Source organism: Centruroides vittatus, unplaced genomic scaffold, assembly GCF_030686945.1.
Source record: "Centruroides vittatus isolate TY-2023 unplaced genomic scaffold, ASM3068694v2 contig_19, whole genome shotgun sequence".
Classification (NCBI taxonomy): domain Eukaryota; kingdom Metazoa; phylum Arthropoda; class Arachnida; order Scorpiones; family Buthidae; genus Centruroides; species Centruroides vittatus.
The window spans coordinates 1,662,116-1,679,973 of NW_027121169.1; the positions used below are offsets into that span (position 1 = coordinate 1,662,116).

The 17,858-nt window shown below is 34.1% G+C and overlaps 2 protein-coding genes across 3 annotated transcripts in view; one reads left to right on the forward strand and one right to left on the reverse strand.

Annotated features, from left to right (window-relative positions):
- Nucleotides 1-10,125: 10,125 nt before the first annotated feature.
- On the forward strand, nucleotides 10,126-13,114 carry LOC136970118 (nucleoside hydrolase-like). The gene is made up of 5 exons (XM_067264508.1): nucleotides 10,126-10,423; nucleotides 10,484-10,670; nucleotides 12,172-12,466; nucleotides 12,535-12,671; nucleotides 12,749-13,114. Exons 1-5 carry the CDS (start codon nucleotides 10,350-10,352, stop codon nucleotides 13,085-13,087), a joined length of 1,032 nt encoding a protein of 343 aa, XP_067120609.1. The 5' UTR covers nucleotides 10,126-10,349; the 3' UTR covers nucleotides 13,088-13,114.
- A 107-nt stretch (nucleotides 13,115-13,221) lies between these two features.
- The window catches only part of 128up (GTP-binding protein 128up), a 29,718-nt gene continuing 25,081 nt past the window's right edge, over nucleotides 13,222-17,858 (reverse strand). For both annotated transcript variants that reach the window (XM_067264507.1, XM_067264506.1), the window contains one exon: nucleotides 13,222-13,316. The gene's annotated coding sequence lies outside the window, so the exon portion shown is untranslated. The remainder of the gene's footprint in view (nucleotides 13,317-17,858) is intronic.

Below are 17,858 nucleotides of genomic sequence, written 5' to 3' on the forward strand. Positions count from 1 at the left end.
ATACCAGCAGGACTCCTACAACCACCCCTTCACTAACAGAGAGCTGGATATCGCAATAAAGAAAGGGCGCAACACGACTCCTGGGGCCGACGGCATCATGACAAACATGCTAAAGGTATTCGATTATCAGGCCAGAAGCCATCTTTTTGAGGTCTACAACACCATATGGTCGTCGGGCAACATACCATCGAAAATGAAAAATACCATTATCCTCCCCATTCTCAAACAAGGTAAAGATCCGACTATGGTCGAGAATTATAGGCCAATAGCGCTCACTTCCACGATCATGAAAACAATGGAACGGATGATTCTCTACAGATGGCAGCGCGTAGCTACTCACAATAATTGGTTTAATTATAAGCACTTTGGAGGCCTACCCGGCAAAGGCACTCGGGACTTACTAACTCATCTCATGTTACTACTATATACCCTCCGGAATAAAGGCTACTACATCAACGTTACTACTCTCGATATTTGTAGTGCTTACGATAAAGTCAATCACTCTCATATTATACGGAAGACCTTAGAGAAAGGCCTAAAAGGCAACTCAATTCTCTGACTCCAGGACTTCTTGTTCAACAGGCAGGTACAAATCAAATGGAAAGGCTACCTCTCTCATAGTACTACCCAATGCTTAGGAATCCCTCAAGGTAGTGTGATATCCTCCTTCCTGTTTGCCATCTTTATGAATGACATCTTTCAACTAGAAAATGAATACACTAAAATCTATGACTACGCAGACGATGTTACAGCTGTCACTCATGGTACCGCCCCGACTCATTTACACTATAACACGGTCCAGTTTCTTAACAAGTTTGGCAGATGGTCTCAGAAAAACTCAGTACAATGCCAACCACGGAAGTGCGCAATCTTGCGCATACCCATCAATATACGCGGCAACTAGGATTTTGTCCTCAATAACAAACAAATCCCTGAGGTCTCCAAAATTAAACTTCTTGGCGTCTACATTACTGCACGTCTAACATGGAACTCCCACATTCAATATATTCGGAACAAGAGCAGAAAGTTACTAAACATCTTTAAAATTTATTGCAACAAAAAACACGGTGGCCAACCAAAAGACCTTTTGTGCATCGCCAACAGTACCATCAGCAGCTTACTTATGTATGTCATCCCCAGCATCGCAACCTTAACTAAAACCGAAATGGCAACCCTAGAATCCTTTCAGATGCAGTACGTTAAACTCAGCTACGGTCTCCCTATGACCGCTAACAATATCCTTACTCGCAGAGCGACCAACACCACTACTATAGCTTGCCGCTACAGTAAGTATCTTATTAAACATTATAGTTCCTATCTCCAGAAGGCGCCGAGGGGCGGCCGGATGGCCGAGCGGTCAAGGAGGCAGCCTACCGCTCTGGGGGACCAAGGATCGAATCCGAACGGGTCGAAAAATCCCCAGGAATTTTTCGGGGGGGGGGTGGTCCGTTCGGATATGTCGGGCCCTGTCTCTCACCACCCGGTCGCCCCATTGTGGGCCTGGCCGAACCCATAATGGGCCTACTATAAGAGGCCCTCTTAGTGCCCACAGGGCGGAAAAAGTTAAAAAAAAAAGCGCCGAGGGACAACTTTTCTAGGAAAATTATACATCTCATCCACAGCAACGAAGGTGCCACCCTTGTGATAATTCCTATAGCCCATTACATCCAGAACTGGACAAACATCCATAATATTCCTACCAATAAGCACACGACTCAAAACTCTATACTCCCTGACGCCACCGTCCTCGACATACATATCGGCGACCTTCCATTTCAGGACTCCTTCCTGCCAAATCCTGTCATTCAATTAGGGTTGCCAACATTTGCCAACTACTCGCCTGGAGGATTGCCCCCCAAAATAAACAGTCACAATATTTTATTTATTCAACAATTATATTATCATATACGAGTACAGTATATATATTTATATATAGTGTTACACAGTTAACAATCCAACATTATTTTATATAGTAAGTATAATTGTAATGCTTCTTATTTCTTAAAATTATATTTTTTTTTCTGATTTTGCTACTTGCAATAATTTTTTTTTGGTCATGTTGAAATAAATAAGAATGAAAAGCTTCACAGCTCATGTCAAAATTAATTCGAATGCCTAACTCTGCTTTAACGAGCTCCACTCGCATTCTACTTCTATCATTTCTCCAAGCAGATTGCAGATTCCATTATAGAAAAAAAATTCTTTCCACAAATGCATTGCCTACAGGTACGCTTAGAACTTTTCCAACAATTTGTTTGATTTCAGTCACATCAAGGGTTTTAAAAATAGACACCCATATTTTTTCTGTTGATAACTCATTATTTCAAAATTTTTCTAAATTGTTATTTTGAATTAAAATTATTTTGTCATATAGAACAGTGATTCTCAAAGTGGGGGTCGTAAAAATATTTGGGGGGTCGCTGAAAAATTGATGCCAGACCAATTTTTTCAAATATTTTATAAATTTACTATGGATTCATGTTTAGAAATAATAGAAATAAAAAATACATAAAATAATTTTTACTTAAATAAATTGCACATATAAATAATAAAAATAATATAGATATTTAAATACGAGCCTAACCCCCTCCCTCCGGGATGTTTTTTGACACATACTTATTCTTCGGGGGTCCTTTGAAATTTTTTAGTGCATAAGGAGGGTCGCGGTCCAAAAAGTTTGAGAAACACTGATATAGAATATCTTCATTATAGTAATAAATATTAAAACTTTATCCCAAAAAAGGATATTTTAAAAAATTACTTCTACAGACAATTTCAATTTTTACTTAGAAATAAATAAATTCATTTATTATAAAGGAGACAAACAAAAATTAATTTGAAAAACACAAATATTTATTTTATTTGGGTCTCTAATTAATAAAAAACGACGAAACACCATTTTAAAGTGCATTTTTATTCAAATAATATACTTGTAAATAATATGTAGCCAAAAACGCAGCCAAGTCAAATTTCTGTAGCCCAAAAAGTAGCCAAAGTGCCAAATGATATTTTTTATGCCAAACTGATAAAAGGATAGCCAAATTTTGCACAAAGTAGCCAAATCTGGCAACGCTGCCTATGGTAGCGAAATATGGCGACTCTTCCAGTAATCTCAATAACATGAGTGTTTAGTAATGAAATGTAGATGGCGCTTATCGTAATGATGATTTTGTATGCAAATTTTCAACAAAAGTTTTCGATCTGGAAATATGAGGAATAATGTGAATGTTACAGAATAATTAACAAACCGATTTTAAATTTTAATATTAAAGAATAATAAGTAAAACATTTATATTCCTGGTGAAATTACTAGTAAAACTGGAGACTGGATAAATGTCACCAAAACTGGAGTCTCCAGGTGAAAATGACCCTACATTCAATCCACCTTCCATGAGTGGGCAACGGCACTAGATCTTTCTACTTTCCTGGCCACCGACGGTTCCAAAACCGACACGACTGTCACGGCAGCGTTCACCGACTACACCAACAGCATCAAAGCCCATTACACCCTTCACCCCGAGGCCACCATTTACACGGCGGAGGGATTCGCTATCCTATGCGCGTTACAACATGCTACTGAGATTAACAGCAACATCACTGTGTGCACGGACTCTCAAGCTTACCTCCATCTTACCTCCATCAACACTTACCACGATAAGTCTTCATCCATCATTTACACCATCATAAACCTCATCAACAGTCGCAATAAAGGTAATCTGCAGACGCGTCTCGTATGAACTCTGGCTCATAAAGGGATAACTATAAATGAACAAGCGGACAAACTTGCCAAGAGCCAGCCTTATGACATTAAGAAAACCCGTTATATCACTCCGGAGGATTACATCAGCATTATAAACACCGAAATCAAACATCAAATGGACATTGATTGGCATAATTTTCCAAGCCACACAGACTATCACTGGTTCATCATCGGCCGACACATCCCAGTCATGGACTATACGGACCGATACACTACTATCCTGATACATCGGGCCAGAACCAATTCTTATCACTAATTCCTTTCTTCATAAACGTGACCTGACGAATACTGATCGCTGCCGTTTTTGCCTGTCAGAACAAGATACTACGATACATCGGTTGGATAAATGTTATCATTTTGAACCCGTCCACAAAAAAAATTCTAAACAACAACAATATCAGTCGTCACAATATCTTCAAGATAAGCGATTGTCTAAAATTTACACCCATCGAGATTTGTATACAAAGTATGATCACTTTTTTCACTGTTTACAAGCAGACTTATAAATACTGAAGAAAATATTAATATCGCCATCTTTCACCACCACGGAGCGCAATAGTCCGAGTAACACTAGAGCCCTATATAAACAGAGTATGGCCACTCTAACATATGGACGCCATTTTGAGGCCAAAGTTGCAGTGTCACACAGTACTGCTTAGCATTTAAATGAGCAATGTTAGTTAAAAACAGAAATTAGATTCAGAAAGAAGTTATATTAAGTTAAACATTTTTAGAAATAATTTTTAATTACGTTCGGAATAATTGTAGTTTATAAGTGATGGACAAAATATATAACAATAACAGGGCTTTTTTTTTTTTTTTTTTTAACTCTTTCCGCCCTGTGGGCACTAAGAGGGCCTCTTTTAGTAGGCCCATTATGGGTTCGGCCAGGCCCACAATGGGGCGACCGGGTGGTGAGGGACGGGGCCCGACATATCCGAACGGACCACCCCCCGAAAAATTCCTGGGGATTATTCGACCCGTTCGGGTTCGATCCCGGGTCCCCCAGAGCGGTAGGCTGCCACCTTTACCGCTCGGCCATCCGGCCGTCACAATAACAGGGCTAGAAGCAAAAAAGTGAATATATTAAAAAATTATATTTAGTGGATCACATTTATTCACAGCACTATTGCAATATAAATAATCTGAAAAATATGTGTTTAAATTTAAAAATATAATAACTAAAGACAAAAATTATAATAAAAAAAATCAATAAAGTTTATTTTTCAACAAGAAAAACTCAAGTAAAATAGTGTATCATAGTAACAAATAGTGATTCTCTGCATTTTTTGCAAGGAATGCAGATAATTACTAAATATCAATCATTTATTAATAAAAAGGGTAATTTTCCTGTTACAGGGGGTGTTCTGTAGTCGTCTTTACAATGTCCGTAAAGAGGGAAGAGGCAAGCCTTGTTCAGTTAACATTTCATAGCCTGATCTTCCACAAGCAAATTTTAACTGCAGAGCCTTTCTTATTGTATTATTTTGCAATTTTATTTTTCGTGTTGACACGTTTCCAAGGGCTGTTATTTGATCAGGATTGAAAATTAATTTTATGTTTGTTCTCTGTGTGTTGACTCTAGACTTTAATTTTCTTATCTCTTCATAGAGATCCTTATTCTTTTCTGCACTCTTTTAACTCTATGTAATGCATTATGCAATTGAGATTACAATTCATTAATTTGTTTTGATTTTGGTGACAATGGCTGGCTAACAAGATTACCAGAGTCTTGAAATACTGGACCAGATGTCTCATTGTCTTCATCTTCATTCGTGCTTTTACATTCTTCAGCATTTTCTTCAAAAAGAATCAAAGTATGCAATAAAAAAATAGAATATTTAATAAGAATATTTTAAATTTATATTATAAATATACCTGTACTGGACTGCATAGATGTCATAGGAGATAATTTGTAGCATAACTGTGGTTCGAGGTCAGATCTATACGCTCACAATTGTTTCTATGCCCTGTTTTTGATTCAGAGCATCTTCTCTTAGGTGCAGATCTGTGAGAAAAAGTGTAGGACGGCATCAAGCTTCAGCAATCTTCTTCCATCCTTCCTGTGATTCTCACACTGATCTTTCTCAAAATGAACCTATGAGAGTTAATTGTAAACATTCACATCACTAAACCAATATACTTATAAAGGTTAAAATCTATTAACAGACTTAATACTCTTTAGCTTTAGTTTATTAATGTGCAATGTACAGTACAATTAAATAGGTAGGCAAAGCAGAAGTCCTTTCTCATAAAAATTCTGATTCTTACCTCATAAAATTCTGATTCTTTCTCATAAAAATTCTGACAAAGTAATGCATGTTTTCCAGGAATCCATAATTTCTTATTTTCATCCAGCCTGTTTTCTTTAATCGCCAATGCTTTTTTTCCTAGCTTTATCACTTGGAAATCGATGCAGTTTGAATTTAGGAGCTCTATTTTGAGCAATTAATGGCTGATCAACCCGGCATGATCTATTTTTATGTGGTAGCTTTAAGAGCGATATAGATGTATCGATAGATCTAAAGGCTAAAATAATAATTTCTAACGTCAGTATAGCAAAGTAAGAACTAACTTGATGTTTAGAATCTATTTTAGATTGGAACTACCTGGTATATAAAGTTTCGAATCCTGTTATTTATCGTAATAAATAGCTGATTGACACTCACTTGTCATAAGCGGATCGGAAGCTGGCCTCATAATGGCGTCCACAAACCACGTGATCGGCAGTAGCCAATCATATTTTGACCCCCAGTTGACCATACTCTGTTTATAGAGGGCTCTAAGTAACACAAGCCCAACGACTACCTTAAGACCTTAAGCTCATCTTCCATATTTTATCCCGTTGTTTTATAATTTTCCTAAAATAAAAGATATTGTAATAATTTATATTAAAAAAACACGTTTCTCTACCTTATGGTAAAAACACATAACAGATAATCATTTCTAACTAGAAACTAAATAATATAGGATTAAACAGGGACTAAATATGGCGATGTTTTTCTAGAAAATGATAGGCTACATGCTGTATTTATATATTATGAATTAAGTTTTCTTATTTATAACTCATTTAGTGACTGCATATATCTATAAAACTGACTGAAAAATTTTAAATCTGATTAACAATTTTTATGAAGCATTGAGAGCTTAGCAATGAATAACGCAAAAGTAAGACGAAGCATCATAAGGACAAAACATGGCTTCCAATACCATCACCTTCTGAGTTGCGCTTCGAAGTTATAATATTGGTAACTTCAATACATTACAGTTCTAATAATATGAACAAAAAAGCATTATATTAAATAAATCTTACTTACGAAAAATATTTAGATAAAAACGAAATGTTGCTAATCGAATTTTAAGAATATATATTGTGTTCATAGTACTTGCAAATTATCTGTCTACTCTCTATGTACAAAACACAGTTTGAAATCGTCACGAAAGAAAAAAAAACGACGCCACGGTAATCGATGAAGGGTTGCAAAATTTTCGAAGAAGTGGGTATATCAATAAGCATTCTTGTTTCAGTATATAATTAACAAAATCTTTAAAATTTTAGCATTTAAGAGTTAGTTAATGGCCGCGCATTTCAAGTGAAACTTCAATGCTGAAACCAGTAAAACTTGTTCTTGGAAATAAAAATCAATAACGGAAGATATGTCATTCACATGCTCGCAGACACTGTTTCTGCTTTTATTACCACACTGGCTTACTCTATAACACCAAAATTCCATAAATAAGTAATTTGTAACTTTTACTTTCTTATCCATTTCTATCGGTTAAAGATATCATTTTTCTCTTTAATGATTATCTTCTTCCTTTCGATTTCTTTCATCAATATATATTCCAACAATGTGCGAGGTTTGCCGATTAGAGTGAGAAGTGGTCTCGACAGCCGAGCGGTCAATACTGTCGTGTGGGCGCAGCAAGACTCACCGAGACAGGTTTACCGTTAATAAACGTTTAATAAACAGAAATTTCCTTACAATTTGCTCTTGTTGGATGAGGTAGAACCACACAAAGTGCGAGAATAATTGTCCAAAAAGAGTTCGACAAATGTTCGTGTCTACGTGACTTGTAGTTCGACGTGGATGGCGAAATATCCGTAGGCCCCGGGACGTATAGCACGTCTTTCGACTGCTTCTCTCCGGGCGAACTGACGATTTGGAGATAGCTAGGAGATAGCAATTAACGATGCTTCCTCCGGGTCTGAAAGGGGTCCTTTATTCCAATGTTTCAGGAGCACACACGACCAAGAGAGGAAATTTACGCATCCAAGAACCAAAAATGTCCTTGAAAACGACGGTTTTATGTTTGTCCCCCAAGTCGCCAATTCGAAACCCGATGGAGGGCACGGGAGCGGTCAACGTCGCGACTGAATATGATTCCTCTCTCGTCGCGTGTTCCTCGACTTTATTCCTTTCCATTGTTTTAAATATTTCAAAAAAAACTTCCATTGTGTAATTTAGATCTTTAATTTCGTCCCTTTGCGTTGTAAAGGGAGATTTTTAAGATCTTGTTAACACCTCCATTCGGACCTCCCAGTTGACCCCCGTTCGGGTCCTCACGAATGGAAACTAATGACTCACTTATGGAACTTTGGTGTAAAAAGCAGTGTTCCGCAACCGGCGTGCCGTGGCAGGCTGGTGTTCCGTCACATGGTGAAAGGTGTGTGACGTGAACTTTTATTCTGTTAATTTCAAGTTTTATTTATATATTTTTATCACAGTTGTTGTTTTTTTTATGCTTCTATTTCATTCTTTGCCGCAGCACTGATGAAATAAGATGATGTTTGTTTATTCTTTACTACAAGTCACGCATTTTAATGTATTCTAATAAATTATATGTAAAATAAATTTGCTCACAGGTGTTGATGTCTGTTTAATAATAATAATAATAGGTTAGTGGCATTACGTAATTCTATTAATCGTATCATGTTTTTGAGGGGAATAACATTTTGGTGTGTCATGTTGGGTCATGTAGGAAAAGGTTGCAGAACACGGTTATAAAGTATGCCAGTGGGGTGATAAACTTTTTATAATGTTTTTAATGCAGTACCATAATAAAAATAGTTGTGTAGAATGTTATTATTGTATACATTCAACTTAAGTCATATTGAATATTAAAATGTAGTTAAAATCAATCGTGAAGTTTTATATCATATATTAACAAACAACTTTTTTGTCATTTATTCGGAAGAGTAGCCCTGCAATTTTGAAAAAAAAAGGACTTAAGAGGTCTCTTTTCCGAATTTAATTATATTCGGAAAGGTCTTCATTTAGAAGTTGAGTTACATCATCAATTTTATATACGTTTTGAATATACTCGACCCACTTCTATTCTCAATCCGAGTTTTGTGAATACCAAATTTTGTCGTATCGCAACCTAAGACGAACATTCGTCGTAAGTTGCGCTACGAGCTTTCGTGATTTCGGGTCTAAATTTTTAAGAAATTTGCGGGATATCCCGGTAAATTTGACAGTTAAAAACATGAGATCCCGTTTAAAAAAACAATACCTGTGACTGAATTTCACGATTTAAAGTTTAAAACATTCCTCATTTTCATTCAAAACTTACTGAACTCCATTGACAAGCCGCTAATTTTCTCTTAAGCTCAGACGTAAATGGTAAAATTTAAACTTTATTGCTGAGAACAACTAATCTCCTCCAGCATCGATCGTCGAAACAAGATGAATACTTGTTTCATTGCGTCATACAGCTGTTCTACTCACAAATGCAGTTACACGTTTTACTGTATCGAGGCATCTTTATCCATAGGCAAATTGAGTTGCTATTATGTTTGAATTTAAGAAATAATTTGGTTTATAAATGGATAGTTGAAAAATATTTCGAATTAAAAAATATTTTTTGGGCGAGTAAAATTTCCAGGTGGCGTTAATTGCACACCATTTAATTCCTAGCACCAGGTGAGACGTTCCGAAAATGTCCTCTCTCTCTAACTACACGTTTTATAGATATATTTAAGTATTTTCCTTCTTTTCTACGTTTAATTTATAATTAAAATTTAATTAGTTTGCATTTAGGAAAGTTATTTAATCTAAAAAAGCCTTGTACATCGGAACTTTTGATGCTAACCATTAAGTGCAAAGGTTAACGAACCGTTATTCTTAATGATTTTTCTGTTGCAAAAATCGATTTCATTAATTTAAGTGTAGCACTCCCATTCTGTAAGTTAGCCTCATCCATCATTAAAGCATTAGGGCTCATGCTAAATGAATTTTAATGAAATAGTTCAGGTATAATGTAACTAATTATTTTTAGTGATTACATTTTAACTTTTTAAGGTGGAATATTATCATTTTAAGTACATAAAGTGCGGCAAAATATAATTTAAACCTACAATAAAAGAAATTAAATGTGGCTCTTGCTAAGTGATGAACCAAGTGTGCGTGGGTCACCTGAACCGGCACCTTGCATCCCTAGACTTTTCTCTGGAAATCATATCAAATCTGTTTCTTATGACTTCACCCGTTAACTGTTGCCGTCTTAATCGGTGCTGTCCATCTACGTATCGTGCCAGATACTCTTGAACGCTTAAGGCATTGTCTTGTAATGCGAATGCAACAGAATGAATATCGAATTGAATATTTGTTTCCATAATGATTTAGTCAATAAGGTTAGATCTGTGCAATGCCTATTAATGTATGTAGAAATTAGCATAACGTATGTATTAAAATTAACATTTTAATCCTTTCATTTCAGAATGTCATCCAAGAAACTTATGATAGTGGATACTGACTGCGGAATCGACGATGCGCTTGCTCTAGTTATGGTCCTCGGTCGTCCAGAATGGGAGATACTGGCTGTGACCTGCGTGGCCGGTAATGTTGAACTGCAAAAAGTTTGTCCAAATGTGTTAAGAGTTCTTAACCTCTGTCATAAAAAAGATGTAAGTAGAAATTTAAGATGTATCCATCAATGTAAAAGGAATAACATCAAGCAGTGATGCCTTATAATATATTTCAGTTTAAAAGTATGGTAACTTGCAAACTATGATGTATATATAACCACAGTTTGCAAGTTATACTCTTAAACTGTATGAATAATGTGATATAATTATATATTTCTACTTATTTAAACTATTATGTTTGCATTAAATGAAAATTATTTAAAATTAAACTTAAAAGCTCGATTATCACTACTTTTACAGATTAGAATTTAAAAGCAAAATAAAGATAAAAGTATTCAAAGTCTGGATCCATAAAATTAAGCAAATAAAGATGATAAATTTGTAGATAATAGCAAAAATGCATAAAAATCACTTTTTGGAGGGAATAAAAACATTATCTCCATTTAGATAATATTTATCATTATCATAAATAAATGTTTTGTTAACACAATTTTGCTGTCATGCATATAGATTTTATCTTATTTTATATATAAAATAAATTATCAGTGTGTAAGAAAGTACAAATTGAAACAATTGTGACAAATCAAACCTCACATTTCCATCTAGTATCTTTAATAATTTAATATGCATTTCAATATAATCTATAGTAGTGTTTCTCAATCTTTTTCTCATTTCAGACTAGTAAAATTATGGATATTTATGTGTGACTATGAATTATACATATTTATTATGCTTATCTAGAATTACTGTACATAACAAAGTGTATATAGTAAATCTAGATTACTAATCAACTGCACCAATGTTAGTAAAGTCAAATATTTTTTTGTATAGACTGGCAGTTAGGAAACTATGGAATGGAATGGAATGTACTATATAGTAATCATACATATTTGCACAATGGAAGTGTGCATTAAAAGTTATACAAATTGGTTTGAATTTAATTATACATCTTAGATTTTGATCCTAATGTAGTATATTCTTATGGTAAATAAATCACACTATGCAATTCCATAGTCTGATGCACTTGATGTTGGCAATAGATTTTTTGATGCTTAATATGATATTTATCATATTTATTCTTCTTTGCTAATATTAAGTTTACAAGTCTTTATATATTTTAATTGACAAAAGATTGGTTATGTTGTTTATTATATGATTTGTATTACTTCAAAAACTATGTATCAGGGGCCAGATTTAAACTTGTGATTCTAGTCTATAACATTTCAGATGCCCTTTCTCCTCCAAATAATAATACACTTAAAAGCATGATATTCCAAACTAAGTGTCATAGAGTGAGACCCTGAGCTGTAGCCTCTTTAGTTTGTGTAAATCTGGTCCTGAATTCATGTTCAAAATTTTAATTTGTTACCTCTTGAATTAGATTCACTTTGAATTTCTAAAACTGAAGACAATTGTAAAAAAATTTTTGAAGTGCTTTCTACACTATAAAGAAAAATAAAGATAATTAAAATATAAATATAATTTTAACATTATCTTAATATACATAATACTTATCTTTACTTTTATATTTTATATTTAGATAAAAGTATATAAAGGCTGTGATAAAGCTTTGGTCAACAATAATTTCAAAGCCTGTCAGCACCATCATATTGATGGATTTGGAGGTGTGGCTTCAGAATTTTCAACAGGCAATTTAAAGTTTGAAGAAACACCTCATGCTTCCATTGTTATTCTAGATTTGGTGAAGAAACATCCAAATGAAATAACTCTGGTTGCTCTGGGTCCATTAACAAATTTAGCTCTATGTAATAGGTTAGATCCAAATTTTACAACATACATAAAGCAATTAATTATTATGGGTGGAAATATTGATGGTAAGTAGTAATGATTTTAGAGAATTTTTATAATAATTATAATAATATAGTGTTTGTACATGTTCCAGCCAGAGGTAATATAATGAAGTGTAGTGAATTTAATTTTGCATTTGATCCGGAAGCCGCACAGATGATAGTTACAGAAGCTGTGTGTCCTGTTAGAATTCTTCCCTGGGAAACTTGTTTTCGTCACTCTGTCCAATGGGTAATAAAATTTGTCTAAATAATAATAATAAGTATTTTATATAGAACTACAAAATAATTATTTTTAAACACATACAGGAATGGTTCGATAAATGGGTCCAAATAGACACTCCTAAAGGTCATCTAGCACAGAAAATAACAGCTGAAGCATCTTATCGCGTTCGTCACATACTTGGGCGTACGGCATTTTGTTGTTGTGATTTACTGGCGATGGCAACGATCGTACAGCCAGAGATAATCAAAAAGCAGATAAAGCGCTGTGTTGAAGTCGAACTGCATGGCCAGCATACAAGAGGAATGATGTTGGTCGAAAGGAGGCCAGCAGCTTTAAAAGACTGTCTGTCTAATGTAGAAATTGTCAAAGAAGTTGACATGGAAAAATTAAAAATGATGTATACAGAAATGCTGGAACATTAATAAATTTTTAATTATATCTCATTATAATTAATGCAGAAATTTGTGAAGTGTTTTGAAGCAACTTATGAAAAGTTGTTTAATGTAATATCTTAATCAAACAATATTTTAATGTCTCTTAAAAAAAGGGGGAAAACTTTTTTATATTTTTGCACTTTATTTAAATAAATGCACAGGATAAAGTCTGATATTGTTTTTGGATGTTAAGTCTTCAACAGAAAAATATCAAACTCTGAAACAAGATAAAATTAATTCATTGTTATTAATTAAAAATTTAATATACAAAAAATCAAGTAGAAAAATTATATTTTAACAGTAACTACTATCTGCTATTTTTAGTGTTTTTTGATTCTTTCCACTCAGTAGGTACTAAGAGGATGACTGGGTGGTGAAATGGAGCCTGACATATTCAGGACAGGCTGCACATGAAAAATTTCCAGAATTTCACACTCAAATTCAATATGGGTCTCCCAGAATGGCAAGTCAGCATCTTAATCATCTCTGACATTCATCCATCAAACTATCTACCATTTATTAACAACAGATAGTAGTTACTTGGTGTGAACAAAATACTTTTAGACTATTTGGAATAAATTTAATTAATTATAATTATTCATACAAATAAATCAGAATTGTTACTTTGGTCATAGTTCAATCTGAAATGTTCAATATTGCTGTAATAGCATTTGATTTTCTGAGTCTACAGATGGAGGTACAAAAGTGAATGTTTAATAGTTGTAGAAGTGTCATATATTCTTCTAGAAATATTTATTAATTATTTTTGATGTTCTAGCAATTTACATCAAAGTTAAATGAACTTCATTTATATAATACTTTTAATCAAAATTAATAGCAAAATATAAAGTAATGGTCCTATGAGAACAGTGGCTTTTTCACAAGAGAAGGGATGAAAGGAAAATGGCAAGCAAGCAATATGCAGGCTTCCTGAGGGATTGCACTCTAGCAAATCATATTTGCTTACAATAGAAGCATGATCATCATCTCAACAACATGTTTGTCAGTTCTTAGCAGAATGGTTTACAACTTCTGATAATGTTGTGTGCCACTGTTTAATAGAAACAAAAATATGGGACTAACCATAATACTAGATTATTGAGGACTGGAAGTTCTCTGGTATGATAAATTTCACTTCATTCTGCATAATGTTGACAGAAAAGTTTACATTTGGAAAAGCCATGAGTCTACAGACCCATTATATGTGGCATTAACATGTCAAGCCAGTGGATGTTTGGTATTAGTCTTGGCATTCTTTAGGTTTCCTCATACTAATTGAGCCACCTTTGAACATCTTGCAGACCAGGAATCTATTCCTAATTACTGCAAAATTGTCTATTGCTGACTACTGCAAAGGCCAATTCTAGCAGGTAATGCACAAGAGTTGTGTTATTAGACATCATACAGAATCCATGGCACAATATATCTGAACTGTTCTAAGGGCAAAAGGAGATTCCACTCACTATGATGTGGGTGTACCTAATAAATTAGCAGCTCACAGAAAATCTGAGTATTTCTTGCATACCACATATTTTTATTGAAAGCTAACTTATGTCATCATAATACAGCTAAATTACTCACAAAAAGTTCTTTTCATACTTTAACAAATTATCTTCACTACTTTTTAAGTTTTTTAAAAATTGTATAAAAATCTGTTCTGTAATAATTATAATAAAATTAATTGTGTGCCATATTTAATAGTAAAATTCAAGGATAGTAGTTTTTATTTATTAACTAAATAATGTATATAGAGTACTGTATAAAATACAGGTTATTCATAAGTCCTTCTGGTGTTTTGGCATTCGACTGTAATAATCAAAGCACACAGAACAGTTCATATCAATAAATAGAGAATCTCTTCAAATTTACCTTCATATAATAACTGTTGACATGTATACATCAGATTTGCTGATAGGTGCAGATGTGATAAAACATGGCATTCACTAGTGAAAAACAGCTTTTTGAGTTTTAGAATTTGTAAGTCTATTGTGACAATTAAAGATTTTGCAATAAATATCACACACACACTGACAGACAAGGAAATTTGTGCATTGTACACTATGTTTTGGCATACTAGCTGCCTGTGTGCTTCAAAATGGACAGTTCAGAGGATCCAAAGGATCCAGCTTATACAAGAAAGTTTTGTTCAGAGTTCTTGGAAGTAAGCAAATCATGCCAGCTAGGAATTGCAGATTTTGCAACTAACAACTACCAAAGGAACATGGGTTTACTAAGAAGTTGGTTTTTAGTGATGAGGCAACATTCTACATGTGTAACACAGTAAATCATCACAAAATACATATTCGGGTAGAGAATCTTCTCATGTAATGGTGAAACATATCTGATTCCCTAAATTGAATGTGTTTTGGCTGTTTTCTCTTCCAATATCTACAGTCCACTTTTCTTTGCAGATCAAACTGTTTCTGGTACTGCATATCTAGACTTCAATGGAGGACAATACCAAAGACTTCATTTTCCAACAACATGGAGCTTTGCCATATGTCCATTCATACTGCCATCACCTTAATGCTGAACTTCTTGGTTGTTGGATTGGACATGCTTCTCCCAACGATCTCTCAAAGAACTCTTTGGCCTCTACATTCACCCAACTTTTACCTATGGGGTTACATCAAAGATCATGTGTACATGCTCCCTATGACACAAGATCCTGCACACTTGTAAGAAAGAATCAGTCATGCAGTTGATGATGATGACAGAAATATTGAGATGTGTGGCAGGAACTTAATACAGGATTGATGTTCATCACATAGAGCACCTGGAAAGTATAGCCAAAACTTAGAGAGATTCTCTACTTATTGATATGAGTCATTCTGCTGTGTTTGCTTTGGTTCTTATGCTATTGAGTGCTGAAACCCTAGAGGGATTTATAAATACTGGTACTCCTCACTTTATGACCGAGTTCCGTTCTGACGACTATGTCGTTAAGCGAATTGGTTGATAAGCGAGGAGCTTGTGCCAGGAATATAGGATCGTTGTAAAATTATACAAATTATGTAACAAACTTCAAATTTATTCATAAAAAAACTATTATGGTATGCACAAGCCTATTATAGTATGCTTAGTGCGCATGTCACCATTTGTCACTGACCGACACTGAAGCTGAGAAAGGGGATTCCCTGAATTGCAGGTCGAAACTCAATTGGTCGTAAGTGCGAGTGGTCGTTAAGCAGATAGGTCGTAAAGTGAGGAGTACCTGTAAGTGTACACATATATTTTACAGCAGTGTTCTGCAACCTTTTTCTACTTGTGGCACATCCATGACCCAACACAGCACACCAAAATGTTATTCCCCTCAAAAATGTATATGATACTGCTAATAGAACTACGTAATGCAACTAACCTATTATTATTATTATTAAACAGACATCAACACTTGTGAGCAAATTTATTTTACATATAATTTCTTAGAATACATAAAAATGCATGGCTTGTAATAAAGAATAAATAAACATCATCTTATTTCATCAGTGCTGTGGCAAAGAATGAAATACAAGCATAAGAAACACAACTGTGATAAAAATACTGTGGAACCTTGCTTAACGAGCACCTCGCACAACAAGTATTTCACATAACGAGCAAAGTAAATTGTGAAAACATGACTCGCTTAATGAGCGACATTTCGCATAACAAGTGGCCAGGAGAGGGGGAAGTCCTGGATTGTGCGCATGCTCCATCAGTCCGTGTTTAGCACTTGTTCAGCCAGCATCTTAGTGTCGCTTGTGATCACACGTTTTTCCAAACTTTTTCCAACACATATTACGTATACATATCAACAACCATAGCCCGTTATATAATAAACACGCCAAATGATATGCCAAATTCTTGGGCTACGTAAAGGCTATAATTACATATTAGAAATTAATTAGTTTGACTAGAAGTAGGCAGTTATGCTTCCATCTTGTATTAAGTTTAATGACTGATTCCAAATTAAATTCCAGAAATGTCTAAATTAAAAATTAATTATTAAATTTAATACGAGATGGAAACACAACTGCCTACCTCTGGTCAAGTTAATTAATTTTTAATATGTAATTATAGCCTTTATGTAGCCTAAGAATTTGGCATATTGTTTGGTGTGTTTATTGGACAAATTATCTGATTTTTATAGTTTTCTGCAAATCGAATTTGCACTTCAGGTTGGTTCATTCTGCACTAGAAGAAATGATGATGATTCACACTCCATAACAATGTTTATTGTATAATTTTCTTTGAATAAACATTACACATAAAATATTTGAGTATTTTTTTTGGCATGGAATGCATTATCATATTTACATTAATTTCTGTGGGAAAAATTGTTTTGCTTAATGAGTGTTTCGCATTATGAGTAAGAGTATGGAACGAATTATGTTCATTAATTTAAGCGAGGTTCCACTGTATATAAATAAAATTTGAAATTAATGGAATATGTAAAAGTTCACGTCACATCTTTCACCATGTGACAGCACACTGATTGCAGAACACTGTTTTACAGTACTATAAATTAATATTTATTTTGATTAATTTATTAATTATAACTGTGTTAAAGTATTATTTATATTATCTTGTGATTTAAAAATAAAGTTTTTGATGTTTTCCAAGTAAACAGAACTACAACTATACCTCAATAACCCTGGTGTTATATGATTACAACTAATTAATCTATCTATCTATACAATCATTGTAAATATATACAGTGTCAATATACTGCATTTCTAAACAATGTTTCTCTGACAAGAAGTTTCATGAGAAGAGAAGA

Excerpts from the sequence above, each read along its gene's own strand:
- LOC136970118 (XM_067264508.1), top strand. The coding sequence starts at position 10,350 with ATGAATATCGAATTGAATATTTGTTTCCATAATGATTTAGTCAATAAG. Across the intron at positions 10,671-12,171 it reads ACCTCTGTCATAAAAAAGAT|ATAAAAGTATATAAAGGCTG; the intron begins GTAAGTAGAAAT and ends TTTTATATTTAG. Across the intron at positions 12,467-12,534 it reads TATGGGTGGAAATATTGATG|CCAGAGGTAATATAATGAAG; the intron begins GTAAGTAGTAAT and ends TACATGTTCCAG.